We start from the raw sequence: 13,277 nt of genomic DNA, 5'->3' as shown, positions 1-13,277 counted from the left end.
CAAATTCTCTTGGTTAAAATTTGTGTTTTAGCAGCACTGGTAAGGGTTACATCTTTTGTCGAGGGGACACATATGGATTGGAGCACACACACATTTACCATTCAAGCAGCTTGCAAATCTGCCCTGGCCTCTACTTTTTCTGTGCAAAGCTTCATGTCTGGCCAGGGATAAGCAGAGAACTGGCCCGCTATGCTCTCTCCTTAGTATGTGCGCGACGTTCCACACTTCTAGGAATACATGACAGCTCATCAGGCCCCACCATGGCTGACTCATTTCCCTGACATCTGTTAAATTTTGGCCGCTCTATTCTTTGCCTTAACGGGTATTGCAGCCCTAGGCAGCAGTCTTGTTGACCTTTGATTTTTGCCACCCATTGTTATTATTTTCTACAACCTCCCTCGGCATGAGGCCTCTCTGCAGAGCTCCAGGGTGGGTACACCCTTCCGGTGACAGCAAAACCGTAGGTCCTTGGCTTCCAGAATCACCAAGCCAGGGGAGGGATGGGAGCAGGCTGGCGTCAGTCACTCTTGTGTTCTTGCTGAGGGTAAGGTAGCTCTGGAGTAAGTACTTCTCAAGCTATTGTATATCTCTGGTCATTTTCCAGAATTCTGAAATTGCTTATTTAGAAAATCATGTCCTTTGTCATCACCGATAGTTAGGGAAAGAACGTGCTGAGCCCCTTACCCAGCCACTCTGGACACCTTGCTCCCTGTGAACATTTTGTAATATTATAAATCAAACAAGCAAGAGTTTCCTTTCCTAGCCACTGAAAGCAAAATGCAACACTACTCGTAACCACTTGTCAAGATGGTGACAAGCCGTAAGTCTGGAACTATTTCAAGCTCCTTTAAAGCAGAACAGTTTACTTATCTACAGGGGATCTACCCCAGGGTCAGAAAACAATATTTACCTTGTTTCTGGTAATCATATTGTTCATGATGGTGTTGGTATTGCCCTAAGACCATCTTGCATGTGTGGTCTAATGGGATGTAGCATAGAGTCGGGTGGGTGAGGACGTATTTGTGTTGGTTCATCGGCGGCCAGTTTTTCCTCATGGGAGAAGAAGTTGCTGTGAGTTAAAGGAATAAAACTCTGTGGTTCTGGACTTGAAAAGAAATTTATACAAATGTGAACTCATTATGGTATTCTTTTTTTTTTTTTTCACGTATCAATCTTTTAATGTCGAGACATAAGAAAATGACCAACCAGAAAACAGCTTTCCGTTGGCCTAGTGGAGATCATTCGTTACAAGCACTCATTCTGGCAAACTGCACAGCTGGGCGTGAAGTCAGGGCAGCCCCTGCTCCACTGTCACCTCCAGGCTGAGCCCCCCTACCTCCCGTAGAATCAGAGCATGCGGTGAGCGAAGCCAAACTTCTCGGGCCTCCTCTTTGCCTCTTCCTTCTGAACCAAGAGGGGAGAGAATAACCAGCAAAGGTTGTGTTGTTATCCAGAGGGGAGGATGTGAGAACGTCACTGTCAGCGTCCTTTATACCTGGGGGCTCGGCGCCCACAGGACGGTTTTAAGAGGCCCCCGTGTAGACATGTGATTGGCTCCCAGAACGGACATTTTGGTCTGAACCGTGAGGGTTACAGCAGACACAGAGTGGGCAGATGGTAGGGAGAGGCCAGGAAGCGAGTGTCACAAATGTTATGTCTTCAAAGAAATAAGGCATGTGCTGCTGTGCCCAACTGCCATCAGGAAAGGAGTGGCTCAAGCCAGGGGCTTTGCAAAAATATAGTCTGTGTGCGGAGGCCCCCCTTTCAGCGAAAGGTGAAGGTCCTAGAACGGAATGCTGGAAGAACTTTTATTAATCCTTTGGGTTAAAATGACAGTTAAAGTCACTTGGGGAAAGAGAGAAACACCAACTACACCTCCCTTCAAGCTTTAGTGGCCGACAGGAATCCAGGCTCTGAAGTCACAAACACCTTTTATTTTTCAAGATTATGAGCGAGAGCGGCAGCTGGTCAAGCGTGTTCTTGCAGGAAGGCCGGGAGCAGGGAACGCGAGGGGTGCTCCCTGTGAGCGGTTTATGGGGAGAGCGGCGGTCCAGCCCCACGGCCCCCACGCGGGGACAGTCGTCCTCAGGGCCAGGGGTGGGGGTGCTGGGCAGGGATGCTGTGTTCCACAGAAAATGGTATGAAGGGACGGTTAAAATGTAAACTTTAAGTGCGGCATTTGGAAACAACATTGTTATTAAAATTTTAGGAGATTACAACCTGGAAGGATTGAGAAATTCTAAAGAAACTAAGCAAAAGCAAACAAAAAAGAAGGCGGAAGATGTCAAAGGCATGAGAGCTCTTTGTGGGTGCTGACCAGCCCACTTTGCGATTAGAGATAATAAGTCGTATATTATAAAATTTGATAATCAGGGGCACCTGGGTGGCTCAGTCCGTCAAGCATCCGACTTCGGCTCAAGTCACGATCTCACGGTTTGTGGGTTCGAGCCCCACATCGGGCTCTGTGCTGGTGGCTCGGAGCTTGGAGCCTGCTTCGGATTCTGGGTCTCCTTCTCTCTCTTCCCCTCCCCCACTTGTGCTCCCTCCCTCCCTCCCTCCCTCCCTCTCTCTCTAAAATAAATAAACACTTAAAAAATTTTAAAATAACATTAAAAATAAAAATAAGGGGCGCCTGGGTGGCTCAGTCGGTTAAGCGTCCAACTTCAGCTCAGGTCACGATCTCACAGTCCGTGAGTTTGAGCCCCGCGTCAGGCTCTGGGCTGATGGCTCAGAGCCTGGAGCCTGCTTCCGGTTCTGTGTCTCCCTCTCTCTCTGCCCCTCCCCCGTTCATGCTGTGTGTCTCTCTCTGTCTCAAAAATAAATAAACGTTAAAAAAAAATAAAAATAAAAATGCATTAGTTTTTACTTCTAGTAGAGTATCTATCTATGTAAAATTTCAGCCCTCTTGTATCGCCGGTGGGAATGCAAAGTGGCACTGCCTCTGTGGAAAATGGTTTGGCATTTCCCCAAAAAGCTAAGCGTAGAATTAACCATATGACGAGACCTTCCACTTCTAGGTATATCCCCGTAAAACCTAAAGACAGATGTTCAGATAAATGTACGCAAAAGTTCGTGGCAGCACTATTCGCAATAATGAAGAGTGAATAGGGAGAAACAGCCCAAATACCCATCGGTGAGTAAATGACTGCACAAAATGTGGTAGTTACATAGAATGGAACATCATTCAGCCATAAAAAGGAATGAAAAATAACACAGCGTGGATGTGCCTCAAAAACATGATGTTTGGGGGAAAAGAAACCAGGTTGCGTTAATTCTGTTCCTATGAAATACAACAGTAAGTCCACAGAGACCGAAAGAGGATTAGGAACTAATAGGGGATTGGCCTGGGGGAAGGGTGGGGGTAGGTGACCGCATAATGGCTGTGGGATAGTCCCTTGGGTAATATAAATTTTGGGCAAGTTGTTCGAGCTGGTGGTTGCACAACATTGTAATGTACTAAATTCCACTGAGCTGGCTTGTTTTATATTGTGTTTCACCTCAACAGCAAAACAGATAAGCAATTAGATAATCCGAAATTTTGGAGTCTAAGTATGAGATGTTCCATTGGAAAAGAATGGAAGGAGAGATGGAAAATCTTTGGAGAAAAAAAAAAAAAAGCCTACAAGGTAATAACAAATAGAATAATAGACGTTTCCTTTTCTTTTTTTTTTTTTTTTTCAACGTTTATTTTTGGGACAGAGAGAGACAGAGCATGGATGGGGGAGGGGCAGAGAGGGAGGGAGACACAGAATCGGAAACAGGCTCCAGGCTCTGAGCCATCAGCCCAGAGCCCGACGCGGGGCTCGAACTCACGGACCGCGAGATCACGAGATCCCGCGAGATCGCGAGATCGCGACCTGGCTGAGGTCGGACGCTTAACCGACTGCGCCACCCAGGCGCCCCTAGACGTTTCCTTTTCAATAGTAGATGTGGGAAAACAGTAAATTAGAATTTGACACTAGAATTTGAAATCCAGACCTACTGGGACCTCTGTCTGCTCTATAGATAGAAGCATTGTACGGACCCCAACATATGCACTCATAAAAGATAGACAACAGCAAAAAGCAAAGTAAACCTACAGGAACAAAGGTGTTTAAAAAAGAAAATTGAATCCCCAAAACATACAGTTTGGATTCAAAGACCAATAAGTCAAAAATGCAGTGGGTGTTCCAATCAGTCTGTCTCAGAAGTTTAAATCTCTCAAGAGGGACACGTGGGTGGCTCAGTCAGTTAAGCATCCAACTTAGGCTCAGGTCATGATCTTGCAGTTCCTGAGTTCGAGCCCCTCTCGTTGGGCTCTGTGCTGAAAGCTCGGAGCCTGGAGCCTGCTTCGGATTCTGTGTCTCCCTCCCTCTCTGCCCCTCCCTGATCGCTCTCTCTCTCTCTCTCTCTCTCAAAAATAAACAGTAAAAAAAAATTAAAATGCTAAAAAAAAAAAAAAAAAAAAAAAAAAGAAGTTTCAACCTCTCTGTGTCCCAGTACTGGGGAGGCAGGTACATTTCACTGGAAATTGCCCCTTCCAGCTCAAATTTGAGGTTCTTTGTGGCCCTTAAGAACCTGTGTGTTCTGGGCAAAGTTCAGCCAGCCAAGGTTCCTGAGCTAAAAGGAAGTCTGTGAACTCACTTCCAAGTTTGGGATAAGGTGGGCTGGGGGACGAGAGTCTGGATGCTAAACAGGTACCGCAGAGCTAAAAAAGGTGCAAACGGCAGGTGCCCCGTGAATACTCGCCGGATAAATGAACGAGTAGGGCAAGACGCCTGCCGTTTTTGGATCTTCTGTTAACTTTTATCCCTTGGTTAAAATCGCAAAGTTTGAAAGAAAGCAATACAGCTACAGGCCGCTCACTTGCCTGCTTCCTCTGCCCGGCTTCGGGCCCGCAGGTACCGTGACCTTGGCTGGGGCTGCGGGACGGGGGCGGCGCTGGGCCTCAGGCGGCTGCTGGAGGCCAGCTCGCTGGGCCGCCGCCTGCATTTAGGTGGAGGGGCCCCGACTGGCTCCGGACATCTCACGTTTGCCGCCGAGGTGTTTGTGCTCTTTGCTTTTGGGGTGGAACTTGAGGATCTTTGTTGTATTTCTTGTTGTTGGGATCTTGGAGGAATCAGGGATGTTTTCACCCGTTAATCCTGCTCTCTCTCCTCTTTACCAGGAAAGGCAGGACCCTGTCTTCTGAGTCTTCTTGGTTGGAGTCATCTGGGTGTCCGAAGATTTGTGTCCACTCAGGCTTCTGTCTTGGAGGCGCGGGACATTTGGGAGAGGGGACTTTACGGCCGGAGGGTGGATTGATGTGGCAGGGTGCCTCCTCACGGCCGCCAACCTCCCGTCCCAGTGGGTGCGGTCGCGCCTTCGGTGGGGTTTGCATCCGAGCAGGGGTGGTGGTGGCAGCGACCTTGACGGTGGACGAGAGGGCACGAGAGCACCTGTCAGGTGTCTGACCCGGAAATGGAGGCTGCCGTTCCCAGTCTCTCTTTGAGTCCATGCAGGACGCCGTGGGCCAGCATCCCGATCGGCCCACGCTGCTTGGCCAGCGTCCCCTCCGAGGCCAGCTCCACCGGCTGTCGGTGCTGCCACATCGCTCTCAGCAGGATGTTTGTTGTGTGGGAGAATTAATCTACTCACTGGGCTCACCCACCTACTAAGTTCTTACCCTTTGGGCCGGTCAGCGAGTCAACGCCACATCCCGCAGATGGAATCTTGGGTGTTCTCCCTCAAACTCAAGGCTCATGAAGAAATAAAAAAACCAACCATGTTAATGGCAGGAGGTGTCAAGTCTCTGCTGGCGTCTGGCTGTCACCCAAACGGTGACTTCCATACTTCACAATTCGGACTTTGCAGTCAGGCTCAGATAAAGGCCACTCTTCGAGGCGGGAGCCACTGATTTCCAGGCGTAGAGATGGTGACAGTCTTCATTTTGGACTTGCTTATCGACAGCCGTAAGATCGGTGCGCGAAAGCCCCTCGTGCTTGGAAATTCTACCACCCCGTTTCTGCCAGATGATACGTGGATCTATGCCAGTGGGTCACGCTTTCCTGATGGGAGGAAATCCAAGAATTATCGTAACAGGCAACATGTGGACGAGCGCCCATATATTTCCCTCTGTGGATGCTCAATGTACTGTTGCGATGTGCCGAGGGCATTCGCAGAGAAGGCAGGGGATGACAACTCAGGACCCAGAACTTGGAACTTTTGGTGAAAAGTGACAAGCTCCTCGCTCACCTAGGAATCGTTTATTTGCTGTCGGAAAGGCCGAAAGGTAGAGCGAGGCTGTGAGATGCTGCGAGAGGAGAAGGACGCTCTCTGGCCCGGGACCCTCCTACAAAAATCTGTCTCTGAGACTGAAGCTACACACAGGAGACTCCCCAGGTTCTCCTGGGCTCGAGAAGATTTGTTACTCTATTTTTTTTTTCGCTAAATAATTTTTTTAAATATAATTTCTTGTCAAGTTGGTTTCCATGCAGAAGCTTTGTTACTCTATTTTTTTAACTAAATAATTTTTTTAAAATATAACTTCTTGTCAAGTTGGTTTCCATGCAGAAGCTTTGTTACTCTAAACTCCAAAGCCTGAGCGCCACCGAAAAGAAGGTCATATGCCAGTAGAAAGTGTCATCTTTACCCGTGAAGAATGGCTGTGGCATAAGACGAATTTGTTTGGATTCTTAAACGGCAGTATTTATCATACTTGATTCTGGGATTTGGGTTTGTGGCACTACAGCCCGGGTGGGGTTTTCAATGCTTTGCCTTGTTGTAAATGACTGTCAATATATACAGCACCCCAGAAATGAGAATGTGGGTGAGAGGGTCCAGACAAGGGGGGTGAGATGAGCCACTGGAACCACTGAGGACGCCGGGAGCAGCGACAGAATTGCAGAGCAGGGAGGCGGGACAAGGTCCAGCGGGGCAGTTAAACCCAAAGCATCCTGCTAGATTCAGGCGAGCCGGAGGAGTCGTCCACCACTTCCCCCTTATTTAATGCCGTGGAAGGACCTGCGTGGGGAGGTGAAATGGCCCTTCATAACCACATGGGGGTAGGGGGTCTTCCGAGGTAGGAAGCAGAAAGGGAACTGGCCCCGGGGGGCCAAGGAGACAAGAAACCAGACGTCAGATGGGCCGGGGTGACAACGAGCGGTGAGTGGGAGGCCCGGGGCTGCGGGAGGGGCGGCCCTCCTCTGCTGGGCAGCCTGGACCAGGAAGAGATCTGCCAGCTGGGAGACAGAGGAAGTCACCTCTGAGCGAAACTGCTGAGCCAGAGCCAAAAAGGCAGCTCTGAGAGGCAGCAGCTGGGTCCCCCGGGAGATGCTGATTCTGTGGCTCCTGTGGCTTGTGGTCCTCTGCCCGGGGGGCGGCGGTGAGGCGGGTGGGCGACTGGCCAGCACCAGGAGGGGCTGTGGATAAAGACCCGGAGGGTCGGGTGATCCTAGCACCACTGCTCCCCCCATCCGGAGGTGGGGCGGGCGCCCAAGGCCTTGGGGGCAAAGGTCTCGGGCTCTGTGTCGCTCCTCAGACTCTGGGTTCCTTTTCTCCGGATCTTTCCAAGTTTCGTTCTTTCGTTGTCCCCGGCTTCTCCCTTTCTGCTCACTTTTCTTAACCTTCCGTCACCCACAGCCTTTCAAGGGCCCACCTCTTACCACGTCATCCAGATCTCGTCCTTTGCCAACAGCAGCTGGGCGCAGAACCAAGGCTCAGGATGGCTGGGTGACTTACAGCTCCAAAGCTGGGACAGCGACGCGGGCAGGGCGGTTTTTCTGAAGCCCTGGTCCAAAGGCAACTTCAGTGAGGAGGAGGTGACCGGGCTGGAGGAGGTGTTCCAGGTCTACCTCAACGGGTTCATCCTGGAAGTACAGGACCATGCCCATGAGTTCCAGATGGAATGTGAGTCCGGGGCTCTCGTCGAGGGAGGTTCTCAATGACATGTCTCTCTCCTGTTGTAGGCCACTACTGCCTCTGACCTTGCCCCTCCTTCCCTCGGTGCCCAGCTAGCTGGACTGGAGTAACCACAGCCTCAGATTCCACACCCCACAGAGCGTTCACACGCTCTGCTGATGGGTGAAGGTCCCCTTTGCAACATCTCCTGGTTGGTTTGGGCGTAACTTGCGTCTCTCGCACCCCAAGCAAGAAGCCCCACTTCCCTGCCCTGATGCTTGAGCCCTCTTTACCTGCAATCCCTCTCCTGGAGCCTCCTGCCTCCTCCCTGGCACTCTTCCCGTTCACCCTGCCCAGCTGCCCCCTTTCCCTGTTCACACACACACCATCACAACTGCCTCTCCACCGTTGGGGACACGTGTGCCTCTCCCTGGTCCTAAGCTCTCCGAGACCCTGGCTCATCCTTTTACGCCTCACACCTTTTGCCCCACCCGAATCGCAAATCCCAGGTTCTTCTCCCGTCTCTCTCTTGGGTGCGGCTTAAAAACCGTTTCTCTGTTTTCCTTCTCTCCAGATCCCTTTGAGATCCAGGGCATAGCAGGCTGTAGTCTGCATTCCGGTGGGGGCACGGTGAGCTTCCTGCGGGGAGCGTTAGGAGGAGTGGACTTTCTGAGCATCAAGAATCACTCCTGTGTGCCCGCCCCGGAGGGTGGAAGCCGGGCACAGCGCATCTGCGCGCTCATCCATCAGTACGCGGGCATCCGGGACATCGCGGGGAAGCTCCTCTTTGAAACCTGCCCTCAGTATCTCCTGGGTGTCCTCGATGTGGGGAAGGCAGAACTGCAGAGACAAGGTTAGTCCTGTCCCCCCCCCCCCCCCCACCGAGGCTTTTCTGTTTCACCTGCCACCATTTCCTTTAAGTTCAGGAGTAGGATGTACCCAAGAGAGGGCTTAATAAATTATTTGGTTTCCAAAGGAGGAGATAGGGCCACCGTCCCAACTTGAGTTTCCAAATCCCTCTAGACTAGAGTCATAATCCGTTGCTCTCCCTGTTCCTTCCTGCCCCAGTGAAGCCCGAGGCCTGGCTGTCCACTGGCCCCAGTCCCGGTCCTGGCCGTCTGCTCCTTGTGTGCCATGTGTCCGGCTTCTACCCAAAGCCAGTGTGGGTGACGTGGATGCGGGGTGAGCAGGAGCAGCCGGGCACCCGGCGCGGCGACGTCCTGCCCCACGCCGACGAGACGTGGTATCTTCGGGTGACCCTGGACGTGGTGGCCGGGGAGGCGGCCGGCCTGTCTTGCCGAGTGAGGCACAGCAGTCTAGGAGGCCGGGACGTGGTCCTCCACTGGGGTGAGAAAGGGCTGGTGCCCCGCAGGGCCCGGAGAAGAGGGTCCTCAGGCATAGAGGGAGGCACTGGCCGGGGGTGGGGCTTGATCCATGACCAGGAGGGAGAGGGAAGGAGGGACACGGCGAGGGAGGCATGGAGGGCTTGAGCATCAGGAGCACGTGACCATCAAGTAGGCAAAGGAAGGTCAGGAGAATCAGAGAATGGGTTTTCAAGGGACATCCTGTGTCCTTCCCCCATTTTCAGGAAACCCCGTCTCCATCGGCTTGATATCTTTGGCAATAATAGTGCCCTTGTTCATCCTTTTGACGGTTCCTACATTGTGGTTTTTGAAGCGCCGGTGAGTTTTTACTTTTAGTCTTTCTTTTCTGTGCATCTGTCCGTCCTCCCATTTTATTGATTTACACATTAGCCTCAGTTCTTTTCCACCAGACCCTCCCCTTTCTCTCCAGTCCCATCTCCTTTATGTAAATCCATTGTTTAAGTTGTGGTGAAATGTGTACAACACAAAACCTGCCTTCTCGGGAGGCCGGGAGAGGGAGGGTGGTGGTCAGTGGGTTGGCGTCTGACTGCGGCTCAGGTCAGGATCCCACAGGTCTTGGGTTCGAGCCCCGCGTCGAGCTCTGTGCCGACAGCTCGGAGCCTGGAGCCTGCTTCCGATTCTGTGTCTTCCTCTCTTTCTGCCCCTCCCCTACTTGCTCTCTCTCTCTCTCTCTCTCTTAAAAATAAATAAACATTAAGAAAAAAAAATTTTAAAAATCTGCCTTCTTCACCATCTCCAAATGCACAGCTTTGAATGTATGAAGTGTGCTCGCGTTTTTGTGCAAGCAATTTCTAGAGCTCTTTTCACCTTGAAAAATGAAACCTCTACCCAATGAACAAGCCCTTCTCAGCGCCTGCTCCCCAGGCCCGGGCAAACACCATTTTGTGCTGTGTCTCTATGAATTTGGTGACTCTGGGGACCTCACCTAAGTGAAGTCATTAGTCGTTGTTCTTTTGTAACTGGCTTCTTTCTCTCAACACAACACCCTCATGGTTCATGCGTGTGGTTGCACGCGTCAGAATTTCCTTCCTCTTCAAGGCTGAGGAATGATGTTCTGGGGCATGAACAGGACACATTCTGTTTGTCATTCATCTGTCGACAGACATGGGGGTTGATGTCACGTTCTGGCTACTGGTGAACAATGTGGCTATGAACATGCGAGTGTGAGTACCTCTCACGTAGAGCTAAGTTTTGGTTGTGTTCTTCATAGGTCGTATCAGAGTATCTGATGGACTCCTCTTCCATTTGGAATAAACGCTCAGAAGCCCAGAAGCTCAAGTTGTCAGCCTGGGAGATGATCGCGTCATATTTCATCAAATAATCCTCTTGGTTGGTCACATCAGAGTTCCCATAGGATGCGAGATAAATCACTATTCATAACTGGCAGACAAATAATAGAAAACCACAAATTTATTATGAGATGGTGTCAATAGCACGATTCACCCTGATCTCCTACGTGTGAGACATGGGAAAGAATGTGTTTCAGAATAAATGACACATGGCATACTCCTTACTGGTGACGTCCCTTTGGTTTCCTATTATAAAACTTCTTTTCTGCTTCTGCTAAAATGTCATTTGCCAAAGGAAGCTAACTCCAATTATGCTGGGATCATCGTATTTGCAGAGATGCTGAGCATGTTTAACACCGTTTCTCTGTCTCCGCCTGGATGACTTTCTAACCCTCGAGGTCCAGCTGGGATGTCTCTTCCTCTAGGAAGCTTTCCTTAGCGGTGGAGTGGAAATGACCCTCCCTTGTCCGGTGTCATGCAGTGACCTACTTCACTCTGTACCCACAACATTGAGTTATTTTTGGTTTTCTTCACCCTTTACTTGTGAGTTCTTTGGGAGAAGGGCTTGCTCCAGACGGATCTCTGGCATGATCTCTTCTGTGCCTACGCATTTGCTCAGTAAGAATGGTCTAAGTGGATATAACTGCCACTTTGATGGTCTTTTCCCCATGCTTGTCCCCAACCCCTTAGTTAATATTCTAGATTTCCCTCTTTCTAAGATATTTCTCACTGAGCAATCCTCTCATCTGCGCCGAAGCCTTCTAGAGAAAACCCCTTGCTCCCTCGCTGTGACTATAGCCCACTGGCAAAGCTTCATCTGGACAGGATCCTGCTCCTCGATTTTCCAGTGAGAACGATTAGGCAGGATGGGGGGAGGGTAATAGCACAGAGGGGCTGTTAAATATTCATGCAAAACGATCAAGAGGGCTTTTTAAAAATACCTGCGCTGTCGCAATTTAGTCATATTTCTATTTACTTTTATACTTACTCATTCTTTTGCTTATTCCATAGTTTTCAAGAAACTCCATTAAGAAAAAGATTAAACTCATTTTGATTAACACAGCAGGAGGAGGAGGGGGAGATTTTGAGGATATTTTTATTTTTCATATTTATTTATTTTTGAAATGTTTATTTTTTCTTGAGAGAGAGAGGGAGAGAGAGAGAGAGAGCGTGAGCAGGGAAGGGGCAGAGAGAGAGGGACAGAGGAGTCAAAGCACAAGCCAGATGCAGGGCTCCAATGCATGAACTGTGAGAGCATGACCTGAGCTGAAGTCAGACACTCAACTGACTGAGCCATCCAGGTGCCCCAAGGATATTAAAAAAAAAATGTTTATTTATTGATTTATTTTGAGATAGAGGGCGTGAGTGGGGTGGGTGGAGAGAGAGAGAGAGAGAGAGAGAGAGAGAGAGAGAGAATTCCAAGCAGGCTCTGAGCTGTCAGTGTAGAGAACCACATGAGGCTCGATCTCATGAACTGCAAGATCATGACCTGAACTGACACCAAGAGTCAGGTGCTCAACAAGTTGGGCCACCCAGGTGCCCCGAGGATATATGTATATATTTTTAGGACTTTGGGAGGGGAAGTCAGAGCAAGCAGAGACCTTGGCGAAGTGGAAGGTACTGGAAGCAATTCTCCCATATGGAAATATTAGGACAATACAAACTTTAGGATTGAGCAAGGATAGGAAATGGCTGGGGTATATAGCTTTCTCTCCTCTCCTTTAGCACAACTGGTTACTTCTCCAGAATGCATTAAACCTTACCTCACCTTAGAGCAGAAGCGCCTTCAGCTATCACCCAGGGCCCTGATGCATGTGTTTTTGGTGTGGACTGTGAATCAGCAGCAGGAATAGTGCCTATGAGCTTGTTAGGCAAAAGAGGTTCTCAGACCCACCCTAAATCTATTGAATCAGCAAAGCCAGGAATGGGAACCAGATTATCTGTATTTTCAACAAGGCTTTCTGGTTATTCTGGTGTATATATTTAAGTTTGAAAAATCCTTCTCTACAGGTTTCTCAGCCTTTGCACTATTGACATTTTGGGCCAGATAATTCTTTGTTATGGAGGGTTGTCCTGTGCACGGTGGGACTTTTAGTACCATCTCTGGCCTCTACTGGGTAGATGCCAGTAAAAAATCCCCAGTTTTAATGACCAAATGCATCTTCAGACATTGCCAAATGACTCCTATGGGGAAAAACTGACTATAGATGAGAACAGAGGTCTAAGATAATGAATACAATTTCATCCCCCCGCTTAGTTAGAATAATTGGCTCATAGTGTGTATGTGACCTAATTTCATCCAATCCAACTGAAGCCTGAGTTTCTGTGTAGTGGTTGAGTGAAGAGGGGCTCTCTCTTTGTCTGGATGGTACGTTGCCTTCAAAGCTCAAGGTTGCAATGGAGTTTTCTTCCCAAAGTTAGGCTGGCCCAGGGTTGAAGTTCACAAATAAAACTGAACAATGAAAACAGGGCCAAAGACCAGATCAGCTGTGCCTGCAGATTGACCTCCCTCTGGGTATGACATGTGTAGGAGAAGACAATGGTCCCGAATGCTGGGTTTACCTCCCAGGACTTCTTTCCTTTCATGGATCATAGTCTTTCCATGCTTCACTGTCTTGAGAGTTCTCAGATGTCTTTAAATAGATTATATTTTTCAAAATCTGTCTTATGAGCTGTTCTTATGAGCAGGGTAATTTTCCCTAAACAATATAACTCATCATTGCCAGTGTTATTCTAGAAGCCAATA

At 49.4% G+C, this 13,277-nt stretch overlaps 1 protein-coding gene across 1 annotated transcript; it reads left to right on the top strand.

Annotated features, from left to right (window-relative positions):
* Positions 1 to 6,516: 6,516 nt before the first annotated feature.
* On the top strand, positions 6,517 to 10,755 carry LOC121015551 (T-cell surface glycoprotein CD1b-like). The gene is made up of 6 exons (XM_040452513.1): positions 6,517 to 7,351; positions 7,600 to 7,866; positions 8,432 to 8,710; positions 8,926 to 9,204; positions 9,446 to 9,539; positions 10,453 to 10,755. Exons 1-6 carry the CDS (start codon positions 7,291 to 7,293, stop codon positions 10,469 to 10,471), a joined length of 999 nt encoding a protein of 332 aa, XP_040308447.1. The 5' UTR covers positions 6,517 to 7,290; the 3' UTR covers positions 10,472 to 10,755.
* Positions 10,756 to 13,277: the final 2,522 nt, after the last annotated feature.

The sequence above is a fragment of the Herpailurus yagouaroundi genome, unplaced genomic scaffold (genome assembly GCF_014898765.1).
Source record: "Herpailurus yagouaroundi ecotype Mexico unplaced genomic scaffold, PumYag 207, whole genome shotgun sequence".
In the NCBI taxonomy this organism is placed as follows: domain Eukaryota; kingdom Metazoa; phylum Chordata; class Mammalia; order Carnivora; family Felidae; genus Herpailurus; species Herpailurus yagouaroundi.
Note: the sequence above shows the minus strand (reverse complement) of the source record. Positions and strands in the feature narration are given on the sequence as shown.

Bases quoted from the DNA above. Each gene is read 5' to 3' on its own strand.
- LOC121015551 (XM_040452513.1), top strand. From the start codon at position 7,291: ATGCTGATTCTGTGGCTCCTGTGGCTTGTGGTCCTCTGCCCGGGGGGC. The intron at 8,711-8,925 runs GTTAGTCCTGTC...TTCCTGCCCCAG, and splicing joins GGCAGAACTGCAGAGACAAG to TGAAGCCCGAGGCCTGGCTG. The intron at 9,205-9,445 runs GTGAGAAAGGGC...CCCCATTTTCAG, and splicing joins GGACGTGGTCCTCCACTGGG to GAAACCCCGTCTCCATCGGC.